Raw genomic sequence first — 19,903 nt, 5'->3', positions numbered from 1 at the left:
ATTCCAGGCAGAGATCCCTACATGAAATCATCTGAGACAGACGCATCTGGCCAGGGCAGCAGGACCTCCACCCCAACCCCTAGGAAAACACCCAAGTATTCTGAACTGAATGTGACTAGAGACTAGGGTCTCTCCTAAAAATTTTCTAAGAGGAAGTATTTTTAACACGTAGACACGTCACATGGCTCTCTCACAAGTCTGTCAATTTGGCTAGGAAATAACCACAAAACGGAGAGAAACAACCCCTCCCAGCTCACCTGGGGAGGAAAGTTCTCTGATCCAGGTAACGGAGCAACTGTGGATTTCATGTACTCCCAAATACAGTACCTATGAGGACTGTGGAGAAACTGGCCTGTAGGAGACACTTCTATTTGAAAGTGAATTTTTTGACCTTAGCTGTAAGGCATTCTCTTATTTCTCCCCTCCTATTTTCTTTGCCAGGTGAAATGAGCATGAGAAGATAAGACTTGTCTCTTTAGAGTTTGCACTGCTTGTGCATTTTGAAGTGGAGGGACTGAGGGGTTTTTTTGCTGTTCAGTTTTAAAGTTTCTCCTCCATTTCTCTTCCCTCTGCCCTCTTCTACCCCTTACACTTATTTTCCCTGCGCATGTTTTTTTTGGCTGCAGGGAACTTTGAATTTCAACTTCAAAAGAAACCTATAATGAAGCTTGGCTGATGTTTAACAGACCCGCCACTGCAGGGGCCCAGACCAACCATTCCTTTGGCTCGACAGCCGCAGAGGGTAGGTGAGCAGAGCACAGCTAATCCCACACATCCAGGTCTGCACAGCACTGATTTCTCCACCTGTTCCCTTCGATGTCACATGCATGCATGTGTCCTCCAGTCCCTGGATACACACCTTGTGGACACCATACTCTGCCATGCCCCTGCAGGGCACCCCCTCCCCCAGGCCACCCTCTTGAGGACCATTTTAGGGGGAAGTGGGCCATGTCCCAACATTGCTATGTAGAGCAGTCCTTCTTCCCTCAAAATCCCCAGCAGCAAAACTCAGGGAATGAGACAGAGAAGAGACAGTGAGTCACCAACACACAGAGACCTTAGCCCACCACAGAAATCAGAAAACAAACGTTTGGCATCCCATTGTCTGCTTCACGGCATGGTCTGACACTAGGTGATTGATGGCTTGCTTAAACTGTGCTCAGCCATTTGTTTTTATTTGGTGATTTTTCTCCACATAATAACACTATTACAAGATCTGACACACAGAAACCAAAACAGAGAGGCAAGCACACTGTTCCAGATTTGGTTGGATCCTAAGCTCAACTCTGATGTGAAAAGGAGAGAAAGAACAAGGGCTGGAAAGTAGGTTCAGGAGCAAAGAACCTTTCATCTCTGAGACATAATTTGAGAGGGAAAAATAACAGAGACAATTCATGACCAAAAAGCAGCTGAGAGCCTGCAAAGATCAGGGAAGCTGAGTTTGCCTTAGGACATAGATTCCCTTGGTTTGGCTTCTGAGGATGCACCACAGGGAGTGGTCAACGACACTTGTGGTTTTACTGAGGTGGACTCCCAAGCCCCTTCCTTCCCTCAGCTCCTGGAGACCCTCTCTCCTGGCAGCTCCTCCAGAGAAAGAGACATCTGGCCTGTGTAGCCTTCCCTACCCACAAGCCAAGTTCCTCTATCATGGTAATTCTGTTCAACTGGCTGGGTACTGTATCTATAATTCATATCTCCTCCTGACCAGCCCCAAGGCTGATAAATACTCTCCCTTTGATAGAGCCATCTGGGTTACAGATGTTCAATGCTGGATTCCTCAGGCTCCCTCCTCCTTGCAGAGCCTTTGGGAGAGGAACTTCTTTGGGTTAGATTTCTGATTTCTTGCTAGGGGTGGGGAAAGGAGAAAGGTTGAGCAGGATCTGACAAATGAAGAGGATTGTTTATACACCAATTGTACTTGCATCTTAGCAATCTATCTATAGGTGCTCCCCAACTTCCCAATAACTCCCTGCTAAACTGTGAGCTCCCGAGTAGAAGGACTCGGAGTAGAAGAGCCTGGCATACTCCCTTTGCCCAATAAATGTCTGGTAAAATATCTGCCGAAGCTGACTTCCTTCAGAGTCACAGTATAATGGAAATGTGAGCTTGTTCTTTGATTTAATTGCAATAATAGAGATGCTATGTTTGGGTAATTTAGCTCAGAGACAACCACTAATTCCAAGTCGCAGGCCCTCATAGATATCCAGAGATCTACATCTCTACGAATCCAAAGTCCTTTCAAACGATCCAAGCCACGGTACAGAAAAGCAGTCTACACTCCACGTTCTGCTTTTAGTGCCTCAGCCTGGATTTGAACTCAGGGAATTCAGATAAAATTAGTAAACCCCTCCAGTAAATTATTAGCACTTACTCTTTATATACTCTTTATATTTGTCCCTCTGCTTAGCTTACTGTGTCTGCACATCATAGGAATTTGATAACTAATTGTTTTTTAAAATATGGTTCTTGGTAACAAAAGTTATAAAAAACACAATATTTTTAGTGATAAAAATTCAGCACAAGGAACACAAGGCAAAGGATGGGAAGGAAAAAAAAATCCTATACATGAAATAAATACAAGGGCAATGGGAAAGAGAAAAACCTCTCCTCTCCACTATGTTCTGCCTTCAGATTTCTTCCTCCAAAAAAGGAAATTCATAGATAATCATCATTTTTTTAGATCATCACAAGTAGAGATCTAAAAGTGTGGTTCCTACCGTGAACAAGTACTAGACATTTGAGGAAATTCGCCAGCATGAAAGACAGATAGGAATTAAGAAAAAAAGAAAAAGAAAAGTTGACCACAGATCAATCAGATATAGCACACAGAAAGAAAATTCAGAATGAATCTTATTTTTAGCCTCAAAAAAGGTTGCATCCTTAAAATAAAAATAGATTAATATAGGAAGTCAAAGAATAAGAAGGTCTTAAAAATATGATTGCTAAAATTAAAAATTCAGTAGAAGAGTTAGAAGATAAACTCAAGGAAATCTCTAAAAAAATAGAATGAAATAACAAAGAGATAGAACATATGAGAGAAAAAAGAGAATAAATTCAGGACATCTATCCTCAGGAGTTTCAGGCAGAAAAAAGAAAAAGCAGAACTAAATAAAGAAGTATCAAAGTAGTAATTTAATAGAATTTTCCAGAGGTACAGGGCATGAATGTCCATACTGGAAGGACCACTGGGTGCTCAACAAAAAAAGAATAAGAGGTCAACCCTACAAAAATTGTCATAAAATCCCTCAAACAATAAGACTAAGGCTAAGATTCTAAACAATTTTGAAAAGGGAAAAAATTATTCCACCTCTGAAAAGACACACAATTATCAGAATAGGAGCTGTGGGCAATTAATGAATTTCTTCAAAAGTTTGAGAGAAAATGTTTTCCAACGCAAAATTTTACACCAAGACAAACTACCAGTTTTGTGTAAAGGCAAGACAAAAACATTTCGGGAAATGCATTTTCAGAAAAAGTTACCTAAAATGTCCTTTCTTAGAAAGTTACTGAAAGATGTTTTCCAGTAAAACAAGGTATTAAATTAAGAGACACTCATACAATTCAGGACACAGTGGCTCCAATTCAAAAAAGCAGTAATGAGGAGTTCCCGGACAACAACTTGTGCAGCAGATTTAAAGATAACTGGTCCAAGATTGGAAGAGGAGAGGAAAATAGAATGAACTAGAAGGAGAGCTCCAGAGGAGTGCAAAAGAAGAAAAGGAAAAAAGACACATTCTGTAGATTAGCTAATATGATAAAGCATTGAAGACAATTGAGGATATTTAAAAAAATGAATGCAGGAAGAGAGGAGGGCAGGAGGAAGTGAGGAAATAGAGACGTAAGGGACAAGGGAGGGTAGGGGAAGAAGTTATGGCATGAAGGAAATATAATAATAGAATAATACTTTGTAACAAAAAAAATTGTCATGATATTGTAAATATATCTAACTTATTCAACAATAAATTGTCAAATAACTATATTGGAAAGACGGAGGCGAGAGGAAGGAGACAGTGTAAGCGTTAAAGTCTCATCTTTATCATAAGAGCAAGTCAATGCATAATGTTTAAAATTGATGAGTCATGGGGCCGGCCCCGTGGCCAAGTGGTTAAGTTCTCATGCTCCGCTTTGGCAGCCCGGGGCTCGACAGTTCGGATCCTACGTATGGAGCTACAGACCGGTCATCAAGCCCCGCTGTGGTGGCATCCCACATAGAAGAACTAGAATGACCTACAACTGGCACATACAACTATGTACTGGGGCTTTGGGAGGAAAAAAAAAAAAAGAGGACTATTGGCAACAGATGTTAGCTCGGGCCAATCTCCCTCTCAAAAAGGGAAAAAGCATACCTTTAAAACAAAAGATAAACATAAAGCTGCAAAGACATTAAAAGAGAAAAGAAAAGAAAATTGATAATTCAAGTAATATAAAAATAATATTTGGAGATATGGAGGTAATCACTAGAAGAGACAGGAGAAATAATTAAATATGGGAACACGGCTAGAGAGTGGAGAGGGATGGGGAAGAGTTAGGCAGGGGACTGTTGTGCGTCCTTAGGCCTTTTGTTACAATTTGATATCTTCATCTGTGAGGATTTATTACTTTGATTTAAATATTTTTAACTATAGAAAAGTATAAAAAGTTCCTTTTATTCCACAAAGCAAGTTTTGCACGTAGGGGTAAGAAGGTTTGGAACACATCTGGGTCTACAGATAGAAAGGGATGAGTTACCATCGCAACTCTGCAGCAGTAAGGGGAGTAAGTTATAAACACCCAGATAAGGGCAGCAGCAATAGGGATTTAGAGACAGAAAGGGCCACTCGAAGGAGTAGGATGCCTGGGTACCTTGAAAGACAGCTCTCTCAGCCAGGGCAGTGGGTGGTTGTAAGGAGCCAGCAGACAAATGAGAACAAGTCAGATTTCCCCATCTCCCCAGAGATCCTAAGACTTGGCAACCACTGTTCTTAGAGAGGATTAGCTTCTGCTTAAGGTTATCAAAATCTACAAACCAAACCCAAACAGAATCTTTCTTATGTGAATATTTCTGGTAATGTGATCAGTTCCCTGCGTATTATTATGTAAACAAAGGCTTCCCATCTGTCAGCTCTAATAATGAGAATAATAACTAAAGTTAGCCTAGAGTTATTTTTGTACATTGAAAGCTTTAGAGTTACCAAGCACTTTCCTGTACCTTATTTCATTTGATTCACAAAACAACCCTAGGATGTAGGTAATGTGAAGTATTACCGCAATCACTCCTCATTTTACAGACAAGAAATCTGTTTCAGACAGTGACTTGCATAATTTACATAGCTAGTTAAGTAGCAAGGACTCTAGAATTCAGCTGTGTCCCCTGACTCCAAATCTTACACTCAATCCATGACATCACATGCCTTAACTACAGGCCAAGCCATTAATTGGTATTAACTGACTGCCCACGCACAGGGACATCATGAATTACTACACAAATTGAGGCCCAGAAACACAAAGACAAGAACCCAGGTACTGGGTGGGAGCTGAGATCCAGCCCCCCCACCTCCCACCAACACTACACCCTAGCTCAGGTGTGAGCCTTTTTATAATACCAGTTATGTAATGGGGAAGCCTTGCCCACACACACAAATTAACAAGTTTAGCCCCCCACCTCTCTCCTTTCTTACCTCCCTCTAACACTCCCCAATCCCTGCATCGACCATGAAATGGAAATCCTCTTGTTGGCTTCTGTCTCACAACAGAAGACACATCAGACCTATTCATTAAAATAAACATGAAATAAACATATATGCGGTGTGTGTGTGTGTGTGTGTGTGTGTGTGTGTGTCAGCTGCTGTTGTAGGCACTCCGGAATATAGTAGTTAACAAGGGCCCTGACCTCATGGAGCTGATATGCCAGGCTGGGGAAAGACAAAGAAATGCATAAGAAAAATATCAGAAGTGATAAGTGATCAGAAAATTAAAATGAGTTGACATAATAGTGATTGAGTAGCTAAGTCTAAAGTGGAGGATCAGGAAAGGCTTCGCCAGGAGGTGACCTTTAAGTAGATGTTGGAATGACAAGAGAAAACCCACCAAGGGGAGATCAAGGAGAAGAGGATTGCAAGAAGATGCAGCCAGAGAGGCTGCACAGCATGGGAGGGATGAGCGTTTGCAGGGAGAAGCTGGAGGGGAGGCAGGGATCAGGCTGAGGCAGAGCCTGTGAGCCAGGTGGAGAGTTTGGATTTTATCCTAAGCACAGTGGGAAAGAAATTTAAGAAGGGGAGTCACAGGATCTGAGTTACCTTTTACGAAGGATCCTTCTGGATGCTGTGTGAAGAATGGCATTTAATGGGGCAAAAGAGGAAGACTGCAGCCACCTAAAGGGCCTTGTGGTTAGATGTAGAATGCCTTGTGTCGTGAAGTTGCTGAACTGCTCCAGAGATCAGGCACACATGAGGCCTCCTCATGGATCAGTGTTACTTTGCTGGAACCTAAGACTGTAGGAAGAAGGCTCACGTATAATTGGTGCCGAACGGTTTCTACCCATGGATACCTTGTTGATTCTCTGTGAAGATCCCCTGCTTCCTCGGATAGACTGTGCCTCAAGCACCTGGTGAATATGTCTTCAGGTGCACTTCACGCCACGTACACAGTTGTCTGCTCCAGAGACAGTAAGTTCTGTGACGGCTGTCCCTTGTCTTAGTCATCTCTGTGTCCCTAATTACTTAACACAACACCTAGTGCTTCACAAAAGCTCAGTAACGTCTAGTGGGATGGATGAATGTTTTATTTGGGGGCTGTGTGAACCCTCTTTTGTCTCCCAGAGCCAAAGGGATAAAACAACATTAGAAATGCACCCTACAAGCAGGACACCCCAAGCCCCAGTCCCTTACCTCTTGGGTGAGTCAGGGTCGAAGCAGGTCTTGCGCACATCAGCCACCTCAGGGTCACAGCAGTCCCCATCATCAAAGTCGTTCAGCATGTTGTTGCACTCCACGTGGCAGAGCCCATCCCTGCGGTTCCAGGAGTAGCACCGGCCATGCAGGCGGCAGTCACCCCCATCATACCCCGTGAGCGGGTGCTCACACTCCGGGTCACAATGGTCATTCCCAATCTTGCTGGGCTCACAGTTCACGAGGACGACCCGGTGGCGCAGGGTGGAGTTGTGGACCTGGTGGACGCTCAGCTGCCAGCTGATGTTGTAGCGGCTAAAGGCTTCATTCAGCGCCTCATGCTGCCGCCGGATCTGCTCCTCACTCACGGTGGGGTTCAGGCCCTTGTCGTCACAGACGTTCACCACCTGGTAGCGTATCACCTTCTCTCCCCGAAGGGGCCAGTGCCCATTGTACTGAGAGATCAGTTCCACATTGTCACAAGCTGTTTGCCCACAGAGTGGGGGCTGCAAAGGTGACAGAATCTCAGGCTCTGACTCAAAGCCTTGGAGAACCTCAAGCCGTGGGTAGTTCCCATCTCTAAAGGGGGCCCACTGTTCTTCCAGAGGCTCAAAACTGGCTGTCAGGATCAGGGTGGTCAATTCCTCCACTCTGCTTGGATACTGAGGACTGTGCTGGAGGTGGCTTTGTGGGAGGGCAGCTGACCAGACGACCAGTGTACCCAGGTGTCCACGGAAATAGTGCCCGTTCTCAGAGCTATCACCCCCCAGGATCAAAGAGCGGCAAGATGCCATGAAGGGGCTGTTCATGGGACCAGACTGGTCTGAGCTACTAGCCACCTGAGTGCCATCCACGTAGAGGGCCATACGCTGTCCATTGTAAGTGGCTGCCACGTGTGTCCACGTGCCTGGCTGGTAGCGACTGTGGCCAATCACAATGGTGGCTTTCTTCATGCGGTCAGTGCGCAGGGAGAAGAAGAAGCGAGCATCTCGCCTTCTCATGTCCTTCCCTGAGCGGATCCCCAGGGCCCAGCCCTTGTCACTGACAGTGTGGGAGCAGTTATCAAACACACCTGGGAAAGAAGGAAGAATTGAGGGGAGAAATACCAGATACAAAGAGGGATTGAGAAAGGGAGAAGAAAACCCATGTGAATAGCAAGAAAGTAGATTTTTAACGGGAAAAAATTAAATGATACAGATTCCTCACCTGAGATGCCTGTCCAGTACCCCATATCAGGCCATTCCGACAACGTCTATCCCTAAAAGGAATCTGATTTAAGATTCCATCCAATTTAACTCATGCTGGTATTTTTCAATAACCAAAATGGAGGCTGGAAAGGGGATGTCTAACGCAAGTGACAACCATCCCCTAGCACTTTGTCACAAATGTTCCTCAGGCTGACTCTGAGTCCATGCCTTCCCTCCCTAATCCTAGCCCCTCTCCATTTCCTCGAAGCCAGGAAGGCCATCACAGTTTTTACAAAAGGCAGTAATCTCCTACCCCTCAAAAAGTCATTTTTCTCTACTGAATTTTGAAATGCTGATTCTCATAGGGAAAACAAGGAGGTGGTGAATCAGGGAGTCCCTCAGAGAAGACTAACATCACAGAGGTCATTCTCAGCCCACTATTCCCCTAGTGCCTCTCTAAGGGCAAAGACACCCATCCACAGAGAACAGTAGTTCCCTGGAGTAAGCAAAATGCCATTGCCCCATGGTCCTAGCCTGAAAAATCAGTCAAGTCAGCTATAAGAATGATTGCTCTATGACCAATGGTGCCCACCACAGTACAGAAACAGAACTTTCCCAGATAAAAGGAGCTCCTCACCACAGGCTACCTTATCACCTTGCTCATTGCAGTCACAGGACTGTGAAGTCCAATGGAATAAACAAAGGAAGGAACACCTGCAGATAACTGGATCATTAATAAGTTGGCAGCAGGAAGGAGGAACAAGGTCAGATGTAACATGACCACAGATGAAAGAGAAATCCTGAAGGCAGTTTGGAGGCCTCGAATGTTCCCATCTTTACTTAGGAACTACTATCTCCACCCAGGCATCTCTTCTAAAATACAGCTAGAGTCTCAGGAGCAGATTTTGCTTGCAAGTTACATGGAGCCAGTACCTTCACACAAGAAACGCTTAAGAAATGCTGCTTTAACCAACGAATGAATAATAGACAAATCTCCTGGCCTTTGGATCAGATACCTGAGACTAACACCAGGAGTTGCTCTTTCCCAGCCTGTATACAGAATTTTATTTATTCCCCTGATCTCCTATATAATCCACTTAAACAGTACTTCTCTATGGAGAGTCTAGATTTATAAGCCATGAGGGCTTCCCATTCTGATGGAAGGCAAGTGTTTTAAAAGTAGCTATGTTTTCATAAATGACAGAATATGGTCTCTTCTGCCTCTAGCATAAATTAATAACTTGCAATTTAAAAAATAAAAAGTTCTTTTTAACAAAATCAACTCCTCTCTAACCCAGTAATTCTAACATTAGACTCTGAAGTACTGGTGATGACTAGGTATGATGTTCCATGGTGATGTTTCAGTTTTGTTTTGGGTGGGGGTTGGTTTGCTTGGTTTTTTTGCTGAGGTCTATGTGGTAAAGCTACATAACAAGTACTGCATTACAAATTCTCCAATTAGGTGGATTTTCAAAAAGCAGACAAATCTACTGAGATGAATAGTAAGTTCCCTGCTTCATGTTTTCTCCCTGGTTTACTTACTTTGATAAGTACACTTAGCTTTAATTATGTCTGTCCACTGACCTATGAACAAATATGCTACAACACTTAATATCAGGACCACAGAGTTACTAATCCTCGGCTAGTAAATTTCTGCTGTTTTTTAAGAGGAATAATTGGGGATGCTGTTTTATATTTGTTGCACATACACAGGTGTGTGTATCTGAGTTGGGGTATAAGTTATTAGGCCTGACATACAAATTATTAGATAATTAGCTTCTCACCTGCCAGGCAGCTAGTTGCAATTTTGAACACTTTCACTTACTGTCCTTAGAACATCTATTCTAGATTCAATAAAATAATTTTTTCCACTCATTTATCTCATAGGAAGCCATAAAATTACTGATAGTGTGTCTAAAGTGATATTTCTAACTTCTTGAGACATTACACAGAAGATGGAAGTTTCTTATCACACTAATCTAGTTCTGATTAACCTAGTTTTAGCAATTATATTGGAAAGGACTTATTGGCCAAGAGTATTAAAATAGTCTATTTCAGTTGGGATTTGTAGCAAGTATATAGAAGTATTACTTTTTGAATGATTACCATAGTAATAATATTTGCTCTCTAATAAGATGTCCACGCAGCATATGAGATCCCTCACTAGATGCTTAAACAACTACTTTTTATTTGCTGTGTTACCACTATTCATACTTCCTCTATAATAAGAGAGAGTAAACAGTTGCTGAAGCACTGCCCTGCACTCATTTCATGAAAAAAAAAAAGAAGCATGTTTAGCAAATAGAATTCTCTAACCCAATTGCTATGGACTGAATGTTTGTGTCCCCCCAAAATTCAGATGTTGAAACTCTAATCTCTAAAGCAATGATATTTGGAAATGGGGCCTTTGGGAGGTAATTAGATCATGAGGGTAGAGCCTCCATAATGTGACTAGTGGCCTTTTAAGAAGAGGAAGAGAGAGCTAGCCTTCTCCATCATGTGAGGATGCAAGAAGACAGCCATCTGCAAACCAGGAACAGGGTTCTCACCAGACACCGGCTCTGCCAGCACCTTGATCTTGGACTTCCCAACCTCCAGAACTGTGAGAGAGAAATTTCTTTTGTTAAGCCATCCAGTCTGTGATATATTTATTATAGCAGCCCAAACCAACTAAGACGCCAATGTCATCAACCATAGCTGTGGATCAGAATCACATGTGGAACTTTCACAAATACAGATTCTTGTGAAAGCATGTTGAGAGCTGCTGATACTCCTCACTGATGAAAGAAATCAAACTTCCCAGTGCTGCCCGGTAGATGGAAATGCAGAACACAGAAGCTGGAAGTCTTAGTATTTCCCGTCAGTGAAGGAAAATTAGAAAGGTTGTTATCAATGGTAAGTTAAACCAGACATGAAAGGGGAAAGCCCATCTGAAATTCTTTTTAACCACTGAAGAATCACATTGAATCAGGCATCTTGGGTTTGTCTGAGATATCAATGCAACCACAGTACATACTTCCTTATTAATTCAGCAAACCAATAGAATGAGAGGTAGTTAAAAAGAAACGATGGCCTGCTATGAATAGGGGCACAGGCATGATGCTGATAGGGAACATGGCCAATTGATTGTCTAGGATTGAGAATTAATTGGGGCTTTTTATGATTTGTAATAAAACCTCATATTTGAGACTACTGAAATGGCAATAAATATCCCCTGCTCCCACTGAAAGATCGATTATTCCAAGGGAGGAAACTGTGGCATTGAAGCCTGGCGTGACCTACCTCTCCCTGAGAATCACTGCCATCAGCCTCAACCTCTTTCAAGAGATCACGAGTGAGTCCTCGTGAGGATTTTCAAGATTTCCAAGGACAGAGTAAATAAACATTTCTACCCTCCTGCATCTTCCATAGTCTCCAATGGTAACAGCCCATTTCTCCAATCTGGAGGATATGAATTGGCTGATTCTCTTCTCCCTTGAGATGGAATTAACGAGTCTGCAGTTAGGCTGGAATTGCAGCCTGTGCTCAGACACAGATTTAGCCCCAGAATTGAAGCTATAACCCAGAAGCTCCAAGCTCCACCCCTAGCTAGTGGGAAGAGGATCATGCTTGGTCACTTGAAGAGCTGTCACCCTACTAAACCACAAAGGGTTCACATTTCATCTCACTGTCCTGCTCCTCCTGGAAAAAGGCATTCCATTGGGAATTAGTCATTTCAGTTTATCAGCATTTACTGAACACCCCATTCATGCCAGACACAGAGACTCTTCTCATCTTTGGAATAAAAGTGGTCTTTGTCCTTGAGGAGTTATAGTCTCACGGGATGATGAAAAACATAGATGATGACTTCAATATAATATCAGAACCAAGATCAAAGAATACATAGGTGAGTAAAAACAGAGCACAACCTGAACCCATCGTTCAGAGAGGATTTCCTGAGGGGATGAGACCCAAACATACTCTTGAAGAGTATATAGGCAAAAGAATTACAGAAGATGGTTCCACACAGTGGGGACAGCAGGATGAAGGTACCAGGGGTGAAACAGGTCAAAGGTAGGTCTTGTATAACACAGTGAGGGGCTTGGACTGTATAAATTAGGGAATATCTGCAAGTTTTTGTACTGCTGCTAAATATCTCTGATATCCAGACAGCACACAGAGTAACTGCAGCACGAAACATCCCATGGGTGGCCTTGCCATGCATACTAGGTCCAACTGCAGTTGAGACATCTAAGGAACTTTCCAAAGCTTGCAGATGGACAACTGTGGCACAAGAAATACATGAATGCCACAAGAGGACCCATGCACTTGTTCAGTAGATATCTATGAAGCAATACGAGCTGCCAACTCCAGTCCTTGGTGCTGGGGATTTTTATAGTGATCAAATGTTTATTGGACATCATGGAGAGTTCAGCACAATGCAGAAGACAAAGCTTAACAAATAACTATAATGAAATATACTGATTGTTGGAAGCATAAGTAGCTACAGGAACAGCAAAAAGACCTCTTTATTAAAACATGGACATAACACCGCAGAAATTCTCCCAAAAGTTACTAAATGTCAACTTTCCAGCACTGATCTATGTTGTCAGTAATCTGATTCCTAGAAGGTATCCACCACTCAAATCTACCCATGAAAATAGGGTTACCTTGATTCCCAGTCAGGCTATCTGGGAAGGTTAGGAAGAGCTAAAGCCAAAGAATGCCACACGATAACTTCAGACATCCCAGATCAAAGGGCCTGCCAGTTCACCCAGAAACATTCACTGTAAGATTCCTTAGAACCTATGTTTACATAAAATATCCACTTCAGCTCAATCTTCTAAATTGGGATGTGCTGTTCTTTCTGTGAATTTTTTTCCTTCAGTTCTTAGCATGTAATAATATCTCCAATTTATATAGTACTTGAGCTTTCCAAAGCAATCTGACATAAACTATTATATAAGCAGTAAAGCTATCCTGTGAGCTAGGCAGGATTGTCATCACCAGCCTCAATATATACAGGAAGATACTGAAGCTCTGAGAGGTCTGGCATCAGGCTGGGTGCAGAGAGTACACCAGAACCAGGGAATCATGACTCTGCGCCCCGGAAACCTTTCTCAGCTGGGGAAGACCATAGTGCATGCTGGTTACAAGCTTGAGTCAGCCAAAAGTTTCAGACTGCCGTCTACCCTGTACAAGCTATGTAAAAAAATTTTATCACCTTGCTGAGCCTCAGTTTACTCATTTGTAAACTGTATCTGTAAAATACAATCTGTCCATCACTGGTCGTTCAGCATTCTTCAACCACAAGCTGAGATCACAGACTTACCTTAAGAGGCTGTTGGGAGAATTAAGTAAAAGAACATGTGCTGAGCACAGTGCCTAACTCGTGCAAAGTGATAAATAAACATTAGCTATGATGATGAAAAAGAGTCTGACGATGAGATATCGAAGGGAAGAACAAATTAGATATAAAATCAGCGTAATGCTAGTAAATGTTTAACAACTGGTCCTCTAAAGAAAGAACAAAAACAACAAAACAAGCCCTGATTTGCAGCATTTGCTAATTTCTGGGATGTAAATATTCCCACAATAACCAATTTTAAGTTACCAATATGATGTCACTGAACACGGGGTTGGGCAGAGATGTGTACAATTAGCTCTGGTGAGCCAGTCTGGGCCAGTTCCACTAGTATAAAGACTGGAAACGGAAGCAGATACAAGCTGCCGGTGTCTCCTTCTCTCTCTGACTATTAAAGTAGATGTGGATGCTTTGCTGGTGACCTGATTTTTTATCACTTAAAAGGGGTAAATGTGACTTCAAGACTTACTAGAAAGCTATAGTTATCAAGAAAGTATGTTATTAGTGACAGACTAGACAACTAGATCAGTGGACCAGAACAGAGAGCCCAGAAATAGGCCCCTAAATTTAGTCAACTGATCTTTGACCAGGAGCAAAAGAAATACAATGGAGCAAAGAGAGTCTCTTCAACAACTGGTGCTGGAACAAGTGGACATCCACATGCAAAAAAACGAGTCTTACATCCTTTACCAAAATTAACTCAAAATGGATCATAGGCCCAGATGTAAAATGCAAAACTATAAACTCCTAGAAGATAATATAGGAGAAAATCTAGATGACCTTTGGTATAGTGATACCCTTTTAGACACAACACTGAGACACGACCTATGAAAGATATAATTTATAAGTTGGACTTCATTAAAATTAAAAACTATTGCTCCGCCAAAAACAATATCAAGAGAACTAGAAAAGATAAGCCACAGACTGGGAGAAAATACTTGCTATCAGAAGACACATCTGATATTCGACCATTATCCATACAAAGAACTCTTAAAACTTAACAAGAAAACAAACAACCCAATTTGAAAATTGGCCAAAGAAGATATACGGATGGCAAATAGGCATATGCAAATTAAAACAATAAAGAGACACCACTACACACCTATTAGAATGGCCAAAATCTGGAACACTGACAACACCAAATGGTGACAAAGACGTGGAGCAGTAGGAATTTTCATACACTGCTGGTGGGAACGTAAAATGGTACATCCACTTTGGAAGACACTTTGGCAGTTTCTTAAAAACTAAACATACTCTTACCATATGATCCAGCAATCACGCTTCTTTGGTATTTACCCAAAGGAGTTGAAAACTCTGTTCACACAAAAACCTGCACAACAGATGTTTGTAGCAGCTTTATTCATAACCGCCAAATCTTGAAAGCAACCAAGCTGTCCTTCAGTAGGTGAATGGATAAATTAACTGTGGTACATCCAGACAATGGAATATTATCCAGTGCTAAAAAGAAATGAGCTACCAAGCCATACAAAGACACAGAGGAAACATAAACACATATTACTAAGTGAAAGAAGCCAATCCGAGAAAGCTACACACCATATGGTTCCAGCTATATGATATCCTGGAAAAGGCAAAACCATAAAGACAATAAAAAGATCAGTGGTTGCCAGGAGTGAGGAGAGACAGATGAGTAAGCAGAGCACAAAGGATTCTTAGGGCAGTGAAAAGAATTTGTATGCTATTATAAAGATGGATAGGTGTCATTATACTTTTGTCCAAACCTATAGAATGTACAACACCAAAAGTGAAACCCTAAGGTAAAGTACAGACTTTGGGTGATTATGATGTGTCAATGCAGGATAATCCTCAGTTAAAAAAAATGTACCATTCTGGTGAGTGATGTTGAAAATAGGGGAGGCTATGCATGAGTGGGGACAGAGGATATACAGGAAATCTCCATACCTTTCTCTCAATTTTCTTGTAAATGTAAAACTGCTCTAAAAAAAGATAAGTATTTTAAAAAGGAGTGGAGGATAAATGTTGCTCCACTCAGGGTTTTGAGCCTTAAGATACCTGCCTGAGCACCCAGTGACCAACTGTCCCTGTGAGAAAAAATCTGTCCATCCCAGATCTGCTCTTCGGCATCCTTCAGCCACAAAGTGGGATCACAGAGGAGCCTGCACAGCTCATCCACATGCTCTCAGGAGGCACCCTGAGACCTGCCTCCTTAACTCCATCAAGCAGGAGAAAGATGGACTTTTGTTTCAAAAGAAAAATTATCGAATCCCCACATTTAGGAGACTTCTTTCTTCTCAGTCTGAAGGCTGACAAAACCAATGCAGTTTAAGCCAACACACTATATGTGGTGAAACTTTGAGCTTGTGCAACATTGAGATTTTACAACTTTGGATGTACATGTGATAGAAGCAAACATGTTATAACGGTTGTTTATTCATCAAAGACACATTCTTGAGAGGAACAGATGGACCAGATCATCAATAAGATTTACGAAATCACTCAACACCAAACTGATCTATGACAGCCTGCCCATGGGTCAGAAAAATCAGATTGAATGATGCAATTCAAAAAATGGTGGTGGTACTGAGGCCAAACATTTGGGCCATGTCATCTTAAAACTTTAAGAATCGTTCTTTCAGCTCTTGCTTGGAACTGGCTTCCATTACGTACCAATGTTTACTACATTAAAAATTGTTCAAACACCTTACCTTGTATTTAATCTAAGTTTTGAAGGAAAGGAAAGGAAACTGAGGAAACACATCTTGTTCATTGAATTCCTGTTCTCAACTCCAAAACTTGCATTTAGAGACCACAAGTATCTTAACAGAGCTACACACTCACGTGGTCTCAGGAAAAACCATTTGCACCCAGTTCTTTTTTTTTTTTTTTTTTAAAGATTTTATTTTTTCCTTTTTCTCCCCAAAGCCCCCCGGTACATAGTTGTGTATTCTTCGTTGTGGGTTCTTCTAGTTGTGGCATGTGGGACGCTGCCTCAGCGTGGTCTGATGAGCAGTGCCATGTCCGCGCCCAGGATTCGAACTAACGAAACACTGGGCCGTCTGCAGCGGAGCGCGCGAACTTAACCACTCGGCCACGGGGCCAGCCCCCGCACCCAGTTCTATATTATTATTAATTGCCAGCATTTGGAATTAATAGAGTCAATTACCCTCAAGGAGAAAAGGCTTCTCTCCAACTGGGATACATCTCCCTGAGTGATTATGAAAATTCCAACAGCAGCAAACATTATAGCTGGAGAGTTCCAAGAGACTGTTTAATGGGGAAATTTTTAAATGTGGCCCCTGTGGAAGAGTCAATCTGCTTCTTTCCTTTTCTTGGGTTCTTTCTTTGTCCTCAGGAGATCTGCTGCTTATGCCAAGAAGTAATAAAGAGACTTGAACTACCTTTTATTAAATGTCTACTATGCTCTAGACGCTAGACATGTGGCACCCCTATTAAACCACAAATGTAGGAGCTGAATTTTATAAACCTCAACTGTGGACCAACAACCTGAGGGTCATAGACATTAAGCAAGTGGTCCACAGTCTTGAATTAGGAAGGACCAGCGACAGGGATCAAAAACAGGTCTATTCAACCAAAAAGCCCATACTCTTTCTACTACACTAAAATCTTTCAAATGCTAAAAAATAAGGTTTTAGTTGTTGTTTTGGAGCAAGAAGAACAATAAGGGCTGGTGAGTGTGGCATTAACAATTTTTCAGACCACTTCTTAAAGCTAACTGGGATCTGACTCTCAAAAAAATGTGTGGGCTAACATCCACACCTGGAAATAGTCTGGTGAGAACTGACTGGCTAGCACAGTGGTTAATATCTCTGTGTTGGCTGGTACCTAAATTGACAGGCTGCCTTGCTGAACATTTGGTAAAATTTCTTGGTGGCCCTGCAAGATTTTCTGTGACACATAACACTCAGTAATCAATTCTAGAGGGCTCTGAGACAAAAGGGGAACTTCTTATCCCAAAGCCAGGACAGTAGCCAAAGGTTAGAGAAGGTGGGAACATTGAACTGAAAACTCTCTTCCAAGCCAGTGGCCTCCAACTCCATTTCCTCTTTTTTCTTGACCTCCCCACTCGGTATGCAACTGGCAGGGGAGGATTCCTTATTAGATGAGAATATAATAAAAAAGGGAAGTGAGACGGTCCAGATGCGAGCTACTCCCACTTCTCAACCAGTCCAGTCAAACTGCTCTGATTGCTCACTTCCTTCTCCATCAGACATCTCCCCTTTCCCCTCCTGGAATCTTCTGGCAGCTGGTTTTGACAGAATACAGTCCCCTGTCCACAAGACCAGATAGAGAGAGCTGTGCTTCAACAGTGCTCCTGGCAGCATAATGAGGAGGAATGTATCACCCACCCAGGAGTTACAAAAGTCAACATCAAGTGAGAAAAAGAGAATCTTCTGAGAATTGTCAGGAATCAACATGTCCTTGGCACTCTTATTTTATGGTCATGACAAAAAGGGAAAAGGAGCATCTCATACCCTTTTCTTTCTCAAAGCAGAGGAGCATCCGTGTTTCAGGAACATTATGTGAACTTATTTCAGAGCACTGAAATAAATGGAAAAGCCAAAAAATGTCCCTGTCTGAGAGACTACACAGGCCCAAGGCTGAGAAAGATGCACTAGGACTTCATTTTCTTATTCCTCCCCAATTAGATTCCTGCTCTCCAGTCAACAGTCACTTTCCCAACACCAGCATTCAAAGTACAGTCTCAGCCCCATAAATAATACCATATTGCTCCCTTTATCTGAAATGCCTCCCACCTATGGGTATGTCCTCCACAAGTTAGCTGAAGTTTCACCTTGTCCTTGAAGCCTTCCTTGACTGCCCTAGTCAAAAAGGTTTTCTGTTGCAGCTTGCTGAGCCTCACTGTACTGCTGCTATTTTCTTTATTCAACCAAGCAATTTGAGAGTTCCTTGATGACAAGAGCCTGTCTTAGACATCTGTGAAGTTCCCACAGGATCAAGGAAGGAACAGGTTTCAGCTCCTGTGTTGCACCCATTCTGCTCCTAAAGTGAAATTGAGTCACAAGAGTCTTGACTCTGAGAAGGAGCATTGCCCACCAGTCTCTGAGGGACCCCAACAACCCTGCAGTTGCATCCAACCTAGAGAAATGACACAAGTGGATCAAGCCTTCTCTTCATTGTGCAATGACAGGTGCTTAGACTTTCCCATGATGTTTGCTGTGCTTTTCCCCAGCCATCACATAAATTGCTCCCTCCGGATCCTACACAATTGGATTACAGTGCATGTGGTAAAACTTATTGAGAGCTTTTCTCTGGCAGAGCCCCATCCTGGAGGGAACACCAATTCATGGCAGAGTCTCATAGAGGAGGTCATTTAACAATGGGCTAAGGTCCCAGAAGATAAAGTGCAGGCAGAAATGCTGCCCCTGGCACAGACACAGCCATGGAACCTCACTTCCAGGAAAGCCCCATGGCAGAGGTCTTCTCTGCATCTCTGGGAGGATCAGAGTCAGGAGTGAAAGTCCTGCTTCTCCAAGAAGACCCACAGGGTTCCAGGAAGGTGAGGTTCTATTCAACAAAACAGAGGAGTCATGCACAGTGTCATCAGCTCTGGTAACTAAAAAAACATGCTGTGTGCTTCAAGTTTGTTGTTAGGAGGAAAATGAGCAAAAATCAGGGCCAGGTTAGGTCATGACCATAAATCAACCTGCTCCAAGGCAAGGTCCTTTCTCAGAATGTGGTGCCTGGGGCCTCCCCACACGTCTATCTGCTGCCTTCTGCAGAACTACTTACCCAACACCCTGCCCCCTAAAGAGAGCAGGAGGGGAATAAAAAAGGACCGAGGAGGAGGAGGAGAAGATAGGCCATCCATCAAAGACCATGCAACCTGGCAGAGAGCAGGGCTGTGTCAGCAGGAAGACTGGGAGAAAGTGAAAAAAGAAGGCCAGGGAGGTATTTTTCACCTGTTCTAGATAACTTTCCTTCAAGACAGGATTAGGCTCAGCTTTTGATCTATGAGTCCAAGCTTTTACAAATTAGAGCACAGAGTGGGGCAAACCTCCTGGGAATGTTGCACTAGCATCTTCCCAGCAAATTTTTCAACCTCTCCTCACAGTCCACTTTTCATTTTAGTCATGCTCTCATCATGCTCAAAGATGACAGAAACCAGGATGGAGGATTTCCCGGGCTTTCCATAGGCCACCCATGACTAGGGCAAGAGTCAACGTGGCACACTTGCAGGGAGAGGAGAGGACTTGCTTTGTGCTGCTTGAGAAGCGGGAAAACAGAATGGTGAGGTGGGGGACAAGAATCCAAAGGCATTTACAGCCTCAGGAGAGGTGGCCCTTACATGACGACCGTAGAAAGTAGTTAGCAAGGTTCCTGGCACAAAGCATTAATAAATGTTATTTTATTGATGTTATTTATCTACTCACAGAGTTGTTATTGTTGCTGAGTAGGGAGGCGATGGGATGCCGGGAGGCAAATTAAAAGTACTTTCTACCTCTAATCAGCAGCACCTGCCTGGAGGTCAGGCTGAAGATGCACAC

At 42.7% G+C, this 19,903-nt stretch overlaps 1 protein-coding gene across 1 annotated transcript in view; it reads right to left on the bottom strand.

Moving 5' to 3' along the window:
• Window positions 1-19,903, bottom strand: part of PAPPA2 (pappalysin 2) — a 255,583-nt gene that overhangs the window by 215,716 nt on the left and 19,964 nt on the right. Inside the window, exon 2 of the mRNA XM_008522125.2 lies at window positions 6,867-7,938. Within this exon, the coding sequence (XP_008520347.2) occupies window positions 6,867-7,938 (1,072 nt within the window). The remainder of the gene's footprint in view (window positions 1-6,866; window positions 7,939-19,903) is intronic.

This window comes from Equus przewalskii, chromosome 23, assembly GCF_037783145.1.
Source record: "Equus przewalskii isolate Varuska chromosome 23, EquPr2, whole genome shotgun sequence".
In the NCBI taxonomy this organism is placed as follows: Eukaryota; Metazoa; Chordata; class Mammalia; order Perissodactyla; family Equidae; genus Equus; species Equus przewalskii.
This window is presented reverse-complemented; position numbering and strand designations above follow the sequence as displayed.